General features: G+C 43.7%; 1 protein-coding gene across 1 annotated transcript in view; it reads left to right on the plus strand.

Moving 5' to 3' along the window:
- Window positions 1–18,830, plus strand: part of LOC133130512 (cadherin EGF LAG seven-pass G-type receptor 1-like) — a 74,123-nt gene that overhangs the window by 19,848 nt on the left and 35,445 nt on the right. The window contains exons 14-29 of the mRNA XM_061245154.1: window positions 160–257; window positions 1,224–1,364; window positions 1,458–1,613; window positions 1,913–2,060; window positions 2,265–2,437; window positions 2,546–2,674; window positions 2,849–3,034; window positions 3,173–3,417; window positions 3,824–3,966; window positions 4,070–4,294; window positions 7,318–7,430; window positions 15,343–15,483; window positions 15,578–15,733; window positions 16,077–16,224; window positions 16,351–16,523; window positions 16,632–16,760. Coding sequence (XP_061101138.1) covers window positions 160–257; window positions 1,224–1,364; window positions 1,458–1,613; window positions 1,913–2,060; window positions 2,265–2,437; window positions 2,546–2,674; window positions 2,849–3,034; window positions 3,173–3,417; window positions 3,824–3,966; window positions 4,070–4,294; window positions 7,318–7,430; window positions 15,343–15,483; window positions 15,578–15,733; window positions 16,077–16,224; window positions 16,351–16,523; window positions 16,632–16,760 — 2,504 coding nt within the window. The remainder of the gene's footprint in view (window positions 1–159; window positions 258–1,223; window positions 1,365–1,457; window positions 1,614–1,912; window positions 2,061–2,264; window positions 2,438–2,545; window positions 2,675–2,848; window positions 3,035–3,172; window positions 3,418–3,823; window positions 3,967–4,069; window positions 4,295–7,317; window positions 7,431–15,342; window positions 15,484–15,577; window positions 15,734–16,076; window positions 16,225–16,350; window positions 16,524–16,631; window positions 16,761–18,830) is intronic.

An 18,830-nucleotide genomic window follows, 5' to 3' on the forward strand; every position in this document is an offset into this window, starting at 1 on the left:
TTTTTGTCAAATCCAGCAGATGGCGGTAGCATGCAGATCCTATTTATAATGCTATATTGTGTCTTTCATTTTAAATCCAAGTACAAAACTAATGTTAAATACTTCTTTTTTTTTTTTTTTTAATAGAGACAAATGTAAAACTTGGACCCAAATTCTCAGATGGCCCAAAGAAGATGTCCACAGACACAGTGATTCGTGAACCTGGAGACAGTCAGCATGACCATCAACACAAGGTGGGCAGTATCACTCCTGTGCAGGTCAGTATCACTCCTACGCACGCACGCACACATATAAACACATACACGCGCACACACACACTCACACATATATACACACACAATATGTGGTGCCTCGGGGTGGATCCTGAGGTGCATTGGGTGGGCGCAGCTGGAAACCAGACACAGGAGATAGCAGATATCAGAAAAAATTATTATTTTTATTTTTTCTGTGTTTTTTTTTTCCGGGGTATTGGTGATAGCGCCCCCCCCTCAGGGCAAGGGTAGGGGAAAACTGGAGAAATAAAAGGGGCCGTTCAGGCAAAAATAAACTAAGGTTCTTCCCAGACCGGGGTATGCTCCAAGGCCTCCTCCCTCCTTCCCTCTTCAGCCGCATCCGGGCTGGGTGGGGGAAACAAAGATATAGGGTAAGTAGGATGGGATTTTATTTGGCTCACGTGTCCGTTCCGGGTCTTTGGGGTTGCCGTTCGTAAAGGTGGGGTCTCCTTCAGGTTCAGTACAGCAGGGCATAGACGGTCCTTCCTCTCTCTGCCTTTCACACTCTCACACGCTCAGGAAGGCCTCGACCGCCCCTTAAATACCATTCCCTGCTCATTAGGAAACAGGCTGCAGCTGAGTCAGTACCTTTCCATTCTGCTCACTCATGTGTGCTGTCCGTGGTCCTGGACTGCAGGTAGAGGGATCTCTCTCCAAGGTGCTGATCTTCCCATCACCTCTCTAGGAAGATACACTCCTTCCCAGACCTCTCCCAATGCGCGACGTCTGTGCGGTTGCTCTGCGCGGGTCCCTCCAGGGTTCTCCACCCACGTGGCACAACATGCAGGAGCAGGGGTGCCACAACATATACACACACACACATACACACGCACACACACATACGCACTCACACACACACACATGCACAGGCATGTACGCACACACGCACTCTTTTAGGTGCTGTTATGATGAGCTGATATTGGTATTAATTTGATTGCAATACTTCCTCAGCCTCAGCACTCTGCAGCTCTTCCAGTGCTGATGTTTCCACGCTCTTCCAAAGGGCTGAAGAGGCAGAAAAGGGACTGGGTCATTCCCCCCATCAACTTCCCAGAGAACGACAGAGGCCCCTTCCCCAAACAGATGGTGCAGGTAGGTGCCTGGCGCTTTGGTTTGCCCATTTCAGTTTGGTTACAACTCAGTCAGGTTTTACTGACTGACGCCTGGTTGTTTTTGTGTTCACAGATCAGATCCAGCAGGGCTAAGGAAGTGCCGATGCATTACAAAATCACTGGGCCTGGGGCAGATCAGCCCCCTGTTCAGCTGTTCAAAATTGACCGAGACTCTGGCTGGCTCAGTGTCACACAGCCTTTGGACCGAGAGATGCAAGATAAATATAAAGTGAGTTGTTGTTTTTTTTTTTTTTTTTTTTCGGGAACATAAAAACATTTTTTGTGTTTGGTCCCAGCTGCAACTTCAGGCCTGTGTAGTCCATCTATTCAGGAAGGCTGGGGATCACATGCTTGTGTCAGTCAATCACTTCTTTGATCATGGTTTTTAGCAGCTATTGGTCAATGATCAATTATAGAATCGAGGGTACATTTCTGCACTACACACGTGTCTGTAAAACTGTTGTATTGTCTGTCTTCAAATGTCATTTTATGTTTTGTTTTTTGTTTAATACCCTTCCCCCTCTCTAGCTCTTTGCTCACGCTGAAGTAGTGGGTGAAACTACTGCGGCCGAGGATCCCATGGAAATTATCATCTTTGTGATCGATCAGAACGATGAGAAACCCAAATTCACTGAAGAAACCTTTTTTGGCAAGTTAGCTGAAGGATCCAAAGCAGGTAGGCTCATCTCAGGGCAAATGTAAGTATGGTACAACAGAAGCATAGTCTTTGACAGCAGTAGCAATATTCACTAGCTGGGTTGACTGTTCAAGATCCATTAACACAAACGGCCATGGTGGTGTTGTTCTGTTGAATTAGATACATTTTTGTTTAATTGTTCATGCTGATATTAATTTGCGTTCATTCCTTTTCCCTCTTAAGGTTTCGAATTTATGAAGGTGACCGCTGTTGATCTAGATGCACCTGGTTCAGCTAATTCTGACATTAGATACAGAATTGAGAGCCAAGACCCAGAGAGTCCAAAACCAAATATGTTCTTTATTAACCCTATAACTGGAGGGATCCAACTGAAATCAGAGGGGCTGGACAGAGAGGTATGCGATCCACTTATAACAGGATATATTTGAAAAAACGACAATGATTTTAAGAAAATGTAAAAAAGCGAATCCAGTGAGAGAACCATTTTGCTTTTCCTTTTGCAGAACTTTCCTAAATATACATTGGTAATTAGCGCTGCTGATATGGAGGGGTATGGCCTCTCAACCACCTGCAAAGCAAGCATCACAGTAACCCACAGCAACGACAACGCTCCTCAGTTTGTCCAAAATTCAGTAAGTGAACTTTAAGTGGGACTTTTCAGTTATGTGAGGTGTGCTATTCAAGTCTTTCCTATCCATAGTGTGGTGGGCTGTGCAGTTTCTGTTAATGTTAAAGAAGCATCCTTTAAGTTGAATTGTGTCTTCTACTTTGTGTAACACACATTCTGTAAACTTTCTCTTCCATAGTACACAGTGACTGTGCCTGAGAATGAGGTGGGTGCCCTAGTGGTGAAAATGCCAGTGACTGATGGGGATGAACCTCACACATCAGCCTGGTCAACGAAATACAAGATTATTGAAGGAGACAATGGAGGGTTCTTCAATGTTACCACTGGACCCAGCGAGCTGGAGGGCATTATTACTACAGTCAAGGTGAATATCCATGCTCTGGAGACCAAACATCTGATCCACAAAAAAGTTAATCTGCTTCAGCACCAGGCTTTTGTCAGACTGTTGCAAATTTTAAATTATTTATACATTTTTAATTGTATATTGTCTGTCCCCAATCAGGGCCTTGATTTTGAGAAGAACGCAAAGTACACCTTGTTGGTCACCGTGGAGAACGATGCCCCTTTTGTCACCAATCTGCCCACCTCCACTGCCACAGTTATTGTGAACGTGGAGGATGTGAACGAGGCCCCAGTGTTTAATCCAGTTGAGAAGGTGGTCATTAAACCAGAGAACCTGGAAACTGGTGCTGACATAATTGCATATACAGCAACTGACCCTGACACGGCAAAAAATCAGAAAGTGTGGTAAGGGAATGTTTCGGGGAATACAACATTTAACACAGCAGCGTTCACACGGAATAACCTGAATCAGGTTCACTGGTATTTCTGTACCTTCCTTAGCCCGCATTGCTCGCTTAGGCTAATCAACTGTAAGTCACTTTGGATAAAAGCATCAGCTAAATAACTGTAATGTACACACGTGCCTGCCAGCCAGCTGATTATTTTCTCACAGCAACCACAAGCTGTGTGCGCTTACCACTAAAGTGTACCTAATGCTTAGTTTACCTAAAAGCGATATAGGGTCTTGCACGGAGAGTTATTGCACTTTGTGTAAATCCACTGCAGCCAGTGGTGTATTATATGAAAGTCTACAAACTAGTGGTTGAGAAAGAACAGAAACAAGCAAATGAGTATTTTTTTCCCCCTGTAGGTATAAATCGGGCGATGATCCAGCTGGATGGCTGAACGTCAATAGAGAGAGTGGACTTATCAAAGTGAGGAGCCCCATGGATAGAGAATCTCCCTTTGTCAAAGGGGGCAGATACCGGGCCCTCATCCTGGCCATTGATGACGGTATATATATATTTATACATATCATTTTTTTTTTCTTTAAGCATTAATTCTTCCTTGTATACATTCAGTACCGTGAACTAAGACCTGCCTCTTTTTTTCATAGATGATGCCCCTGCAACGGGAACCGGGACTCTGCTGATTGAGCTGGAAGATGTAAATGACAACGCTCCCACAATCGAGGAGAGGGCGATCACGATCTGTAACCAAGAATCTCACACTGTGACACTGTCCGTCATCGACCGAGACGGGCCTGGATTCACCTCCCCTTTCCGGGTGGAACTACAGGGAACGAGCGCGAACAACTGGACCGCTCGCATGAATGACGCAAGTAAGCAAGCCTGTTTACCAGATTTAGCTTTAGCGCCATCTGTCAGGTTCTGTGTTTTCTGTTATCTGTTCTGTATAAGTTCTTAGCGTTTTTGTTTATTGTTACCCTTCTGTTTTGATTCGACCCGCTGTCTTTGGACTCCCTTTGGTTTATCGGTTAGTGCTTTTGTTTCTGATTTTGTTTCTTCGCCTGTTTGGACTACCTGTTTTTTTTCTGCCTGTGAACACGACCATTCTCTGGATTACCTGTGATGTTACCGAACGTTTGCCTGGATACCAAACTTTTGCCTGGACTATCGATTACAAACTGCCTGTCCTGTACCATTCCTGTTTGCTGGTTCTCGACCCCTGCCTGTATGATCTGCGATAAACTTAAAGACTTTAAATTGAACTTTTGTGGTCTCACTATTGGGTTCGTTGATCTGGCCAAACATGAACCCAGCAAGCCCAACCCCGACTCAGGAGACACTGAGACGGCAGGGACAACAACTTGGAGTGCATGACACCAAGCTTCATTCCCTGAACCAGGACTTGGCCCACCTTCAGCACCAGATGGCCACATTGGCTAACTCTCTGGCTGGCGCTCAAGTTCCTCAACCTCTGTCGGTTCCCATTTACCAAGCTGGACCTCCGCAATGCCTACCACCGCATCCGTGAGGGGGACGAATGGAAGATGGCCTTCAACACCCCCAGCAGCCACTATGAGTACCTGGTCATGCCTTTCGGACTCACTGACACCCCCGCTGTCTTCCGGAACCTCCTTAACAACGTCCTCCGGGACACAATATCCAAGTGTGTGTTTGTCTACCTGGATGAAATTCTCGTCTTCTCTGTCTCCTTGCAAGAACACGTCAGTCACATCCACCAAGCCCTCCGTCGACTCCTGGAGAATTGGCTATTCGTTAAAGCCGAAGTGCAAATTCCACTGCTCCACCCTCCAGTTCCTTGGCTTTGTCGTCTCCAGGGGAAAGATCAAAATGGACCCCAAAAAGCCAAATTGGCCTCTTCCCACCAACCGCAAGGACCTTTGGCTGGACCCCTGAAGCCCCTTCTTGAGCCCTTGAGCTCAAGAAGCGATTCTCCTCTGCTTCTGTCCTGAACGTGCCTGACCGAGAAAAACAGCTCACCCTGAAGATGGACACCTCTGAAACGGGTGTCGGAGCGATACTCTCCCAGAGATCCCCAGACAACAAGGTCCATCCCTGTGCCTTCTTCTCTCTCCATCTCTCTCTCCCATGGAGAGAAACTACAGCATTGGCGATCGAGAACTCCTGGCAGTTAAGCTGGCATTTGAGGAGTGGCACTACCTGCTGGACGGAACTGCCATCCAATTCATTGTCTGGACCGACCACTACAACCTGAGGTCGGACAAGAGACTGAACCCCCTCCAGACCGGATGGTCACTGTTCTTTAACTGGTTCCAATTTAACCTTACCTACTGGCCTGGCAAGCCTGGCTGGGCGGCCTGTAGTGTAGTGGTTAAGGTACATGACTGGGACCCGCAAGGTCGGTAGATTCGATCCTCGGTGTAGCCACCGGAAGAGCCATTGGGCCCTTGACCAAGGCCCTTAACCCTGCACTGATCCTGGGGAGGATTGTCTCCTGCTTAGTCTAATCAACTATGCATCACTCTGGATAAGAGCATCTGCCAAATGCCATTAAGGTAAAGTAATGCGGTTCCAAGAACGTTAAGCCTGACGCCCTGACTTCACTCACCTCCCCAAGTCAACGGAGAGCCTGACCACCATTCTGACACACTCTGATCGACTCTTTGTGCCTGATTCTGTCCGAGCTGGCCATCCTGGGCCACCCCTTCTGGCAGCCTTCTGTTGAGGCCACCTGATGTGGCCAAATTTGTTGCCTGCTGCCTGGGCTATTATTATATGGGGCGGCCTGTAGCGTAGTGGTTAAGGTAAATGACTGGGACACGCAAGGTCGATGGTTCTAATCCCAGTGTAGCCACAATAAGATCCGCACAGCCATTGAGCCCTTGAGCAAGGCCCTTAACCCTCCATTGCTCCAGGGGAGGATTGTCTCCTGCTTAGTCTAATCAACTGAATAATCTAATCTCTGGATAACAGCGTCTGCCAAATGCCAATAATGTAATGTAATGTATTTATTAGCCACACTTCTTCCCTGAGGAAGAGGAGGACATGGACATGTCTACTCTTGATTTACAGCTTTTTCATCAAATGGACTTGGAATGTCCTGAAAAAGAAAGAAACCAGCTGGTGTACTGAGCAACAGACATTGAACAGGTGAACCAAGGAAAACACCAGCAGTTCATGCCTGAAAGATTGTGAGGGCTGTGAAGAAACATCAGTTAGTGACAAACAATCTCCACAGGGCAGGAGTGAGGGTATCTCAATCAACTGTTTGAAGAAGACTTTGAGAGCAGCAATATAGAGGCTATACCACAAGATGCAAACCACTCATCAGTAGCAAATATTTGGAAAGAAGTACAGAGATGAGCCACAAAAATATTTAGGAACAAAGTTTTATGGACTGATGAGACCATGATTAACCTACCAAAGTAATGGAAAGGCCAAAGTGTGGAGAAAGGGATCTGCTCATGATTTAAAACATACAAGCTCATCTGTGAAGCACAGTGGAGGAAGTGTCATGACTTGAGTTTGCATGGCTGCTTCAGGAGTGGGCTCTTCATTGATGATCACTAGACTTTAACCCAATTGAGCATGTATTTCACCTCCTGAAGAGGAGATTGAAGGAAGAAACAACTGAAAGAAGATGCAGTAGAAGCCTGGAAAGGCATCACAAAAGAAGAAAGCTAAAGTTTGGTGATGTCGATTGGTCTCAGGCTTAGTGCAGTTATTGCAAGCAATAAAGTCTTATTTACTTTCATTTACTAAAATACTCTCTGTAGTAGTAGTTTAACACGTCTCGGTGTAAATTCCAGGAAACAAAAAGTTGAATGTGATTTCAGCTCAACCCCAGATGTATTCAGTGTATTGTAAACTTCTGTTCCCATAACAGAAACTTGACTGTTTCATTTATTTGTTCCAGAGACGGGCATAATACTTGGACTGAGAACCTATTTGGAAGAGAATGACTACACTGTTATCCTCCGCGTATTTGATAGCCAGGGACTGTTCCAGGACAACACCATTACTGCCACTGCAACTTGGGAAGCCTGCATAACTAGGGGTTCTTTTTGCATCAGACCAACTTAGAATTACCGTCTGAGTTCACTTTACATTGACATGAATTGGCATCTGTGTTCATGATAATATCAGTGATTATCAGACGTTCTTGATCAAGATAAATGTATTTTTGCATTGATATTCTTGCTGTATTGTATTGTGTGCTTTGGGCTAAGAATTTTATTATAAGAATTTCTATGCTATGTTTGACAACAACAAAAAAATCTGCTTGAGCTGATTCTTTTATTTCTTTTTTTGAGCAAATGATTGCAAATTCATTGTAATTTTTCTAAAATTAATATACTTTTCTAAATATTTTTACCATTTACACTTCTTTTTTTAACACAATTTACTTTTGCTCACATTTTAATTGGAGCTACAATTGTTTGGAAAAATATGAGTTCAACAAAAGACAGATATGGGAAAATGTAGTATAGTAGGATGTGATAGATATACTTTACATAACCCTTGAGTTAAAACTAAATACACATTAAAGTGTCAGACTAGTCAATGCTGACAGGAAGGTGACAGTAATGCTAATAACAACGCATTACAACAGTAGTATGCAGAAGAGCATCTCTGAACACACAACACATCAAACCTCTGTGTGGATAGGCTACAGCAGCAGAAGACCAATAAGTCAAAAAGTCTAATAAATACCTAATAAAATGCTCCCTGAGTGTAAATTGTAATGGTTAGATGTTATTTTTCCTAAGCTATTTTTGAATGTATTAGAATAGAAAAATGTTGAACAAGAGTGCAGTTTTCTTGCACATCCTCCAGTGTGGAGCTGTCATATAAAAACACATCTTTGGAGAAAAGCAATACTGATGTCAGTGAGAGAATCAAGAGAGATGGCTGAAAATGTCTTTGTTCCTCAGGTTTGCCTGTGTGGTTTCTTTTGCTGTCTTGCAGAAACGATAGAAGTACACAGTACTGCTATGGATGTGAAAATCTAATAAATACTGAATAAAGTGCTCACTGAGTGTAAGTATGGTGTGACCTGCTTCATCATTTTGGGTTCTATTCGATTGTGAAGAGGAGGATCTCGGCTTTCTTGTAATATTTCTAATAACTTTTTACTGTACATTTTCAGCAAGATCAGCTCATTTCAAACTGTGTTTTTGAGAATAATTGACTCCAAAGTCTGTGTCTGTCCATGTTTGATTTGACAAAAATGATTGTTGCGACTCACAACAGAACACATTTCCTCATGATAAGTATTCAAAGACTGAAATAATTGGTTAAAGTATACATTTCACAATGTCGTCTGTATTTGCTTTCTCCTGGTACATACCTTCACAGCTCTGATTAGTGGGTCAGAAGGCCAGCAAGCTAAGCATCACTGCAAAGGGGCGGCTTGTAGCGTAGTGGTTAAGGTACATGACTGGGAAGCCACAATACGATCTGCACAGCCGTTGGGCCCTTGAGCAAGGCCCTTAACCCTGCATTGCTCCAGGGGAGGATTGTCTCTTGCTGAGTCTAATCAACTGTATGTCTCTGGATAAGAGCGTCTGCCAAATGCCATTAATTTAATGTGATAGTTCTGTCCACAGAGCCCACTAGAGTGCTGAATAAACAGAATTAGATTAACTCTTCTGTCTGTGGTTTCACAGTGCGCCTGTTTAAGCTTAATCGCCTGTTAGTCTCATCACACGCCACTTCCTCTACACAGATTAAAAGTGTGATCTATATATTGTTTGTTTACTGACCTCTAGTGTTTTCTGTTTTTCTTGCATTCAGATTTATTCCTGAGCCCTCCCACTTTGCACAGCTGTGGTCAATCACCTTAATGACAACCTTAGGTGTATATATACTACTGCTGTTTGTTTCTCTTTTCATGTCTGCCCTGATGAAGGCCACTATTTGGCCGAAACATGTTGGCATTTTTTAGTGTTCAACTATGAACTAGCCTTTTATAATAAAGCTGTTTTTTACTTCATTGGAAGAGTGCCTTGGATCCACTTCTTTTGCTCTTTTAACTGGATGGTTTCCCCATGTTTTGGACCAAAGAGCACCTTCCATTATACTTTTGACTTGAACGCCGTAGCCCTCCTCCTCTTCTGTTTTTTTAAAAGTATGATCTGTTGGTGCGGAGTTTAGAATGGTGCAAAAAACAAAAAACGTCCAGTGAGCAGCATTATTTGGCCAAAAACGCCTTGTCAATGAGAGAGGTCAGTGGGGCCAGCCTGGTCAAAGCTGACAGGAAGGTGACAGTAACGTAAATCATGTGATCAGTGGCCCATCGATGGCAACAGTCCTGTGAGACTGGCCATCCCTAGATAGACAACGACATCTTTGTTACTGCATTATGTACGAGTGTATGCATCATGTATGTTGGTAACTACGAATATTTTAAAAAAGCAATGAAAACCTGCTGAGCGATAAGTTTGCGGATGATCTGTAGCCTTGTAATTCTGTGCTTGGAGAATGATTTATTGCATAATTTGCTGATATGAAATCATTGTTGTTGCCTTCTCTGAAGAATACTGCTAGCATAGCACTCAGCAGAATTCTGGAAATGCTATTCAGCCTTACCTCCCTATTGACAAACTAAGCACTTAAATTACCTTATAAAAGCATTAAATCAATCACAGATGTCCCTTTGGTGACTCTAAGACATCATTAAAACGGTGTCCAAAGAAATCGTAAACAGAACGTGGCAAACTACAGAGCATGTCAGATATGATACAATTTACATAGAATCAGTTGTACAGCCACGAACATTTAGTCTAGTACAGTGTTTCTTAACTGGTGGGTCGCAACAAAAGTGGGTGTCCTGGATGGGTCGCGGAGGGATGGTGTCAACAAACAAAAACAAAAAAAGAAACGCATTCTTTTCATGCAACCGCTTAACGTTGACCCCAGAGCCACAGAGATAGGCTACCTAGGCCTACTAGTTGACCCAAAACCTTTATTTTGATGTCAGGCCCATGCCTGTTGTTGCCATGGAAATAGAATGTTTTGTGACATGTATCAATCATTTGAGCGGTAAAACGTTAGCGACCCGTCATGGCGAAACGAAAATACGAGCCCGAGTATTTGAAATATGGATTTAGCTATGTTGAGGACAAAGGCGTCCAGAAACCCCAATGTGTGGTGTGCGGTGAATTGCTGGCACAGGAGAGCATGAAACCCTCGAAACTGAAACGTCACTTGGAGACAAAACACCCGACTGTCGAAGATAGACCAGTCGAGTATTTTGAGAGGCGACGCCAGGAATTAAGGACTTCGCAAATGCGTCTAACTTCAGCATCCACACAGGTACAGGCAGTCCGTGCGTCGTACTACGTTGCCCACCGCATAGCAAGGGCCAAGAAGCCCCACAACATAGCAGAGCACCTCATCTTACCTGCAGCTATTGATATGGTCAGAGAGGTGGTAAACCAAGCCGCAGCAGATAAGTTGAAGACAATACCGCTATCGAATGATACAATATGTAAGCGTATTGAAGACATGTCTGAGGACATAAAGCAACAGACCCGCATCCAGGCAAGCACTAATTACGCCTTACAGATGGATGAGTCCACGGATATAGCCAACCATGCGATTTTACTTGTATATGTGAGGCACGTTTGGGAGGGAGATATACAAGAACAGTTTCTCTGCAGTAGAGATCTGCCTACCACTACAACGGCAGACGAGATTTTCAACTCTGTGGATTTGTACTTGGGTACTGTGGGCCTGAGCTGGGACAATTGCGTTGGGATTACAACTGATGGTGCTGCCTGCATGACTGGCAGGCATTGGGGAGTGGTGAAACGAATTCTTGAGAGGGCACCGAATGCAACCTGGAACCATTGCTTTCTCCATCGGGAGGCATTAGCCGCAAAACACATGGTGCCAATGCTTGATTGCACATTGAAAGATGTTGTAGAAGTGGTGAATCACATTAAACGCAGTGGCAAGAATAGCCGGTGTTTCAAAACTCTCTGTAAAGACCTGGGCGCAGAGCACTTGCAGTTGTTATATCACTCGGAAGTTCGCTGGCTGTCGAGAGGAAAAATTTTGACTCGGTTTTGCGAACTGAAAGAAGAAATAACAGCTTTCCTCTCCGAGACTAACTCGCTTTATGCTGAGCTGTTTGACAGTAAGTTCTGGCTGGCCCACATTGCCTATCTTGTTGATGTGTTCGAGCACCTAAACACACTGAACTTATCTTTGCAAGCGAAGGGGCATAATAAGTTCGAGCAGTCCGATAAAGTGAATGCGTTTAAGAAGAAGATCGCACTGTGGGAAAACAGAGTGTCCAAAGACAGGCTGGACATGTTTCCCAACGCCCATCATGAAATACGTCAGCTGGACACTGTCGCGCACAAAAATGCCCTGAAGAGCAGCATTATGGCGCACCTCAGGAAACTGCAAACGCGGTTTCATGATTACTTCCCAGAGACATCGAGTGAACATGAACAGTGGGTGCGCGATCCCTTTGGAATCGACCTCGAAAGCGCTGCGTTGCCGTGTAATGAAGAGAATTGGCTGATTGAGCTTTCATGCGACCAGACGCTGAAAAAGAAATTCGGAGAAGTAAGCCTCTCTCACTTCTGGTGCAGTGTCACGGCTGAGTATTCCTCCTTGGCTATCCGTGCAATTAAAATCTTACTGCCCTTCAGCACTACTTACCTCTGTGAAAGTGGATTCTCCACTCTGGTCCAGCTCAAGTCCAAGCAAAGAAACAGGTTGGACACCGAACATGATCTATGTGTAGCTCTGTCTACCATAGTGCCTGATTTGGAGTCTCTGATCAGATCTGAAAAGCATCCCCAATTCTCTCATTAATGATCCTAAAACAGCCTAGGCCTAATTTGCTGAATTGTTAAAACAGCCTGTTCTGGTCTTTTCATTGTAAATCTGGTCATTGTAAAAGGAGGTAGGCCCACCTCATATTATTTGCAGTGTTCACTCACATCCAGTTCATACAGTGTGATGTCAAATCTAAATGGATTAAATGTTTGAGTATTTTCCCAATGATTTAATATTTTAATACAAATGCCAATGTAATATCATATGTGCAGTAATATTTTAGTAATATTTTAGAAATAAAATAAGTTGTCTTGAATGTAAAAAAAAAAGTTGGTCGCGACCTAATGACCATAGGGAATTGTAGGTCCCAAGGCCAGACCAGTTAAGAACCACTGGTCTAGTACACATGGAAAAATATGCTGAAGCATGATAAAAAGGGTGTCAGGGTTTTAGTCCATTTATGGTGTTTGGATGTTTCTTGGCTAAAGGTTGTGTCCAGATATTAAAAATTTGGGCTGAATAGAATAAATAAATAATAAATGTACTACTACATGGCTCAGGCAGTAAGAGCAGTCGTCTGGCAGTCGGAGGGGTTGCCGGTTCGATCCCCCGCCCGGGCTGTGTCGAAGTGTCCCTTAGCGAGACACCTAACCCCCAAATGCTCCTGACGAGCTGGTCGGGGCCTTGCATGGCAGCCAATCGCCGTCGGTGTGTGAGTGTGTGTATGAATGGGTGAATGGAGAAGCATCAATTGTACAGCGCTTTGGATAAAGGCGCTATATAAATGCCTGCCATTTACTATTTACTATCAGGAACTAAAGGGCTTCTTCCGCCTTTCAGGCCACCAGCTGCCTCAATAGCTACATTTTTTACAGACACCACAGAAGAACAGAAGACAGCAGACGGTTCAGAGAAGCGGAGAGAATAGTTTCACTCATCAAATGGGTCCTGAAATATACTATGAAGTTATCCTTCTCTTCCTGCATGTAAGTCTGAGCTCCACTGCCACTTACTCTGTTGTAATTTGTCATGGACAGAATTTTTTTAAATATGCAGTTGTCAGTTTCAGACATTTGACCGTTAATTTAAAGCCTGGTTCATGAATTAGATCTAGATCTTTGTGTACCCCTTTGTCCTGCTGTGACCACAAATCAAAATGAATATAATTTTTTATGCTTATTTTGTGCTTTGTTGTATGCCTTTTACCATTATTGGCATTGCTTGTATACTGTGTTGTGGTGTGCTGTGTCGTAATGACTAGACTACCTTGACCATCTGTGGTTTCACAGTGCATCTGTTTAAGCAATCTTAGCACATTCCACTTCCTCAAAACGAATGAAAAGTGTGATTTCAGTGGTATTGCATGATCGTTGGTGCAGTCGATAGAGTTTACTCAGAATGGTGCGAAAAACAAAAAGCAACTGTGTTGTGCCGCGTTGTGTTTTAATGATTAGACTCTGCCTCGCAAAGAAAATCTAACGCAATTGCAAGTAACAGAAGCAATGGATTGTATTAAAGGTTCATAATCAAAGTTGTTGGCAATGACTATTCAGAATAACACATTAAAGGCTTGTACAAGAAGCTATAATTACAGACAGAAATGCCAAGCCAATTTAACATATTGTTAAAATTTTGAAATTTCACCAAAGATGACATTTGGTCTGAAAAACAGCTGAACCTCTTGACCATGTCCGCATGCTTTTATGCATTTTGTTGCTGCCACATGATTGGATGATTAAAATTCACTTAACAAGTCTACCTAATAAAGTGCTCACTGAGGGTTCAGTTTACCATATATAGTATGCTACTATGTCACTTCAAAATCTTTTTATAGATAGTGAAGTGGAATGGTTTTCCACTCTAAACCTTCCAAATTTCTATATATTTTAGTAAGTTATGGGCATCTTTGCTACTTTTGTTTATGTTAAGTTTTATGAAGTATTTTCTAAGTGACACACAAAGGTTTTGCAGTATTTTGCCAACCACAATTTCTGTTCAGCAAAGTAATTCCGCTGTAATTCCGTTGTGTTGTGAAAAAAACTAAACCTATTACCTCACACCTCAGGGCTGGGCTACAGGTATACCAGCAGAGACTGTACCATGGCAACCGAGCAACACATCCATTAACACGGACACAACCCAACTTCTCAATAAAGGTATGTAAGCTGTAAATTAACTAAAGGCAAGGGGCTACCCCATCACTGCAAGCCCCCCCCCCCCCAAAAAAAGGCCATTTGCCCTAATAAATTAAATATACAAATTAGTCTCATAAAATAAAACAACTGCCTGTTGCTGTGTCTGGTAAAGCATCAGTTCTGTCAATAATGTCACAGCTGCTGCCTGTCTCACTCCATTCATCCATCCATTATCTTAACCTGCTTATCCTGAACAGGGTTGCAGGGGGGCTGGAGCCTATCCCAGCATACATTGGCCGAAAGGCAGGAATACAACCTAGACAGGTTGCCAGTCCATCGCAGGGCACACACACCATTCACTCACACACTCATACCTATGGGCAATTTAGACTCTCCAATCAGCCTAACCTGCATGTCTTTGGACTGTGAGAGGAAACCGGAGTACCCGGAGGAAACCCACGCAAACACAGGGAGAACATGAAAACTCCTCACAGAGAGGCCCTGGCTGACAGGGATTCGAACCCAGGACCTCCTTGCTGTGAGGCAGCAGTGCGACCCACTGCACCATCCGTGCCGCCTGAGTGAAATTAATTTTCACAAAATAGGCTTAACTTGTGAGGCACGAATAGCCGCCAAAAACCAGCAGATGGCGGTAGCATGCAGATCCTATTTATAATCCTATATTGTGTCTTTCATTTTAAATCCAAGTACTAAACTAATGTTAAATACTACTCTTTTTTTTTTTTTTATAGAGACAAATGTAAAACTTGGACCCAAATTCTCAGATGGCCCAAAGAAGATGTCCACAGACACAGTGATTTCTGAACCTGGAGACAGTCAGCATGACCATCAACACAAGGTGGGCAGCATCACTCCTGTGCAGGTCAGGATCACTCCTGTGCACACACACACACACATACATGCACAGGCATGTACGCACACACGCACTCTTTTAGGTGCTGTTACGATGAGCTGATATTGGTATTAATTTGATTGCAATACTTCCTCAGCCTCAGCACTCTGCAGCTCTTCCAGTGCTGATGTTTCCACGCTCTTCCAAAGGGCTGAAGAGGCAGAAGAGGGACTGGGTCATTCCCCCCATCAACTTCCCAGAGAACGACAGAGGCCCCTTCCCCAAACAGATGGTGCAGGTAGGTGCCCGGGCGCTTTGGCTTGCCCATTTCAGTTTGGTTACAACTCAGTCAGGTTTTACTGACCGACGCCTGGTTGTTTTTGTGTTCACAGATCAGATCCAGCAGGGATAAGGAAGTGCCGATGCATTACAAAATCACTGGGCCTGGGGCAGATCAGCCCCCTGTTCAGCTGTTCAAAATTGACCTAGACTCTGGCTGGCTCAGTGTCACACAGCCTTTGGACCGAGAGACACAAGATAAATATAAAGTGAGTTGTTGTTTTGCTTTTTTTCCCCAGGAACATAAAAGCATTTTTTGTGTTTGGTTGAGTCCCAGCTGCAACTTCAGGCCAGTGTAGTCCATCTATTCAGGAAGGCTGGGGATCACATGCTTGTGTCAGTCAATCACTTCTTTGATCAGGGTTTTTAGCAGCTATTGGTCAATGATCAATGATAGAATCGAGGGTACATTTCTGCACTACACACGTGTCTGTAAAACTGTTGTATTGTCTGTCTTCAAATGTCATTTTATAATAATTTATGTTTTTTTGTTTAATACCCTCAATTTTTAATCTTTTTCTCTCTCCTTGGTACCCTCTTCCCCCTCTCTAGCTCTTTGCTCACGCTGAAGCAGTGGGTGAAACTATTGCGACCGAGGATCCCATGGAAATTATCGTCTTTGTGATCGATCAGAACGACGAGAAACCCAAATTCACTCATGAAACCTTTTTTGGCGAGTTAGCTGAAGGATCCAAAGCAGGTAGGCTCATCTCAGGGCAAATGTCAGTATGGTACAACAGAAGCATAGCCTTTGACAACAGAAGCATAGCCTTTGACAGCAGTAGCAATATTCACGCAATTGCGTTCATTTATTTTCCCTCTTAAGGTTTTGAATTCATGAAGGTGACCGCTGTTGATCTAGATGAACCTGGTTCAGCTAATGCTGACATTAGATACAGTATTGTGAGCCAAGACCCAGAGAGTCCAAAACCAAATATGTTCTTTATTAACACTATAACTGGAGGGATCCAACTGAAATCAGCGGGGCTGGACAGAGAGGTATGCGATCCACTTATAACAGGATCTATATGAAAAAACGACAATGATTTTAAGACAATGTAAAAAAGCGAATCCAGTGAGAGAACCATTGTGCTTTTCCTTTTGCAGAACTTTCCTAAATATACATTGGTAATTAGCGCTGCTGATATGGAGGGGGACGGCCTCTCAACCACCTGCAAAGCAAGCATCACAGTAACCGACAGCAACAACAACGCTCCTCAGTTTGACCCAAATTCAGTAAGTGAGCTTTTACTGGGACTTTTCAGTTATGTGAAGTGTGCTATTCAAGTCTTTCCTATCCATAGTGTGGTGGGCTGTGCAGTTTCTGTTAATGTTAAAGAAGCATCCTTTAAGTTGAATTGTGTCTTCTACTTTGTGTAACACACATTCTGTAAACTTTCTCTTCCATAGTACACAGTGACTGTCCCTGAGAATGAAGTGGGTGCCCTAGTGGTGAAAATGCCAGTGACTGATGGGGATGAACCTCACACAACTAAATACAAGATTATTGAAGGAGACAATGGAGGGTTCTTCAATGTTACCACTGGACCCAGCAAGCTGGAGGGCATTATTACTACAGTCAAGGTGAATATCCATGCTCTGGAGACCAAACATCTCAAAGGATCTTTGATCCACAAAATAGTTAATCTGCTTCAGCACCAAGCTTTTGTCAGACTGTTGCAAATTTTAAATAATTTATACATTATTAATTGTATATTTTCTGTCCCCAATCAGGGCCTTGATTTTGAGAAGAACGCAAAGTACACCTTGTTGGTCACCGTGGAGAACGATGCCCCGTTTGTCACCAATCTGCCCACCTCCACTGCCACAGTTATTGTGAACGTGGAGGATGTGAACGAGGCTCCAGTGTTTAATCCAGTCGAGAAGGTGGTCATTAAACCAGAGAACCTGGAAGTTGGTGCTGACATAATTGCATATACAGCAACTGACCCTGACATGGCAAAAAATCAGAAAGTATGGTAAGAAAATATTTCTGGGAATGCAACATTTAGCACAGCAGCGTTCACACGGAATAACCTGAATCAGGTTCACTAGTATTTCTGTACCTTCCTTAGCCCGCATTGCTCGCTTAGGCTAATCAACTGTAAGTCACTTTGGATAAAAGCTTCAGCTAAATAATTGTAATGTACACACGCGCCTGCCAGCCAGCTGATTATTTTCTCACAGCAACCACAAGCTGTGTGCGCTTACCACTAAAGTGTACCTAATGCTTAGTTTACCTAAAAGCGATATAGGGTCTTGCACGGAGAGTTGTTGCACTTTGTGTAAATCCACTGCAGCCAGTGGTGTATTATATGAAAGTCTACAAACTAGTGGTTGAGAAAGAACAGAAACAAGCAATTGAGTATTTTTTTTCCCCTGTAGGTATAAATTGGGCGATGATCCAGATGGATGGCTGAACGTCAATAGAGAGACTGGACTTATCAAAGCGAGGAGCCCCATGGATAGAGAATCTCCCTTTGTCAAAGGGGGCAGATACCGGGCCCTCATCCTGGCCATTGATGACGGTATATATATATTCATACATATAATTTTTTTTTTTCTTTAACCATTAATTCTTCCTTGTATCCATTCAGTACCGTGAACTAAGACCTGCCTCTTTTTTTCATAGATGATGCCCCTGCAACGGGAACCGGGACTCTGCTGATTGAGCTGGAAGATGTAAATGACAACGCTCCCACAATCGAGGAGAGGGCGATCACAATCTGTAACCAAGAATCTCACACTGTGACACTGTCCGTCATCGACCGAGACGGGCCTGGATTCACCTCCCCTTTCCGGGTGGAACTACAGGGAACGAGCGCGAACAACTGGACCGCTCGCATGAATGACGCAAGTAAGCAAGCCTGTTTACCAGTTTTAGCTTTAGCGCCATCTGTCAGGTTCTGTGTTTTCTGTTATCTGTTCTGTATAAGTTCTTAGCGTTTTTGTTTATTGTTACCTGTGAGGTTGAGGAGGTGCGGAGAGCCAGGTGCGACTAAGGGGACCCACAAACGAGCCCGCCACTAAGACCCCGGGGGGGTAGAGGAGACAGCACTGTACACGGAGACAACTCCGCACAAATAAAAGGAAGAGCCCCAAATAACGGCTCAGAAAATAAAAACTACCCTCCAAAACCAGGGCGAAAATCACAAACAAAAAATGAGTGCGTAAAGGCTAGCACTTCTACCCCGGACCGGGGAAAACCCAAAATAAAAGTACAACCCAGTATAAAAGACTGGGCTAACAAAAATAAAGACTCAGGAGTCGCAGCTCCGAAAAAACACACAAACCAAAATACAAAAT

Source organism: Conger conger, chromosome 6 (assembly GCF_963514075.1).
Source record: "Conger conger chromosome 6, fConCon1.1, whole genome shotgun sequence".
NCBI lineage: Eukaryota > Metazoa > Chordata > Actinopteri > Anguilliformes > Congridae > Conger > Conger conger.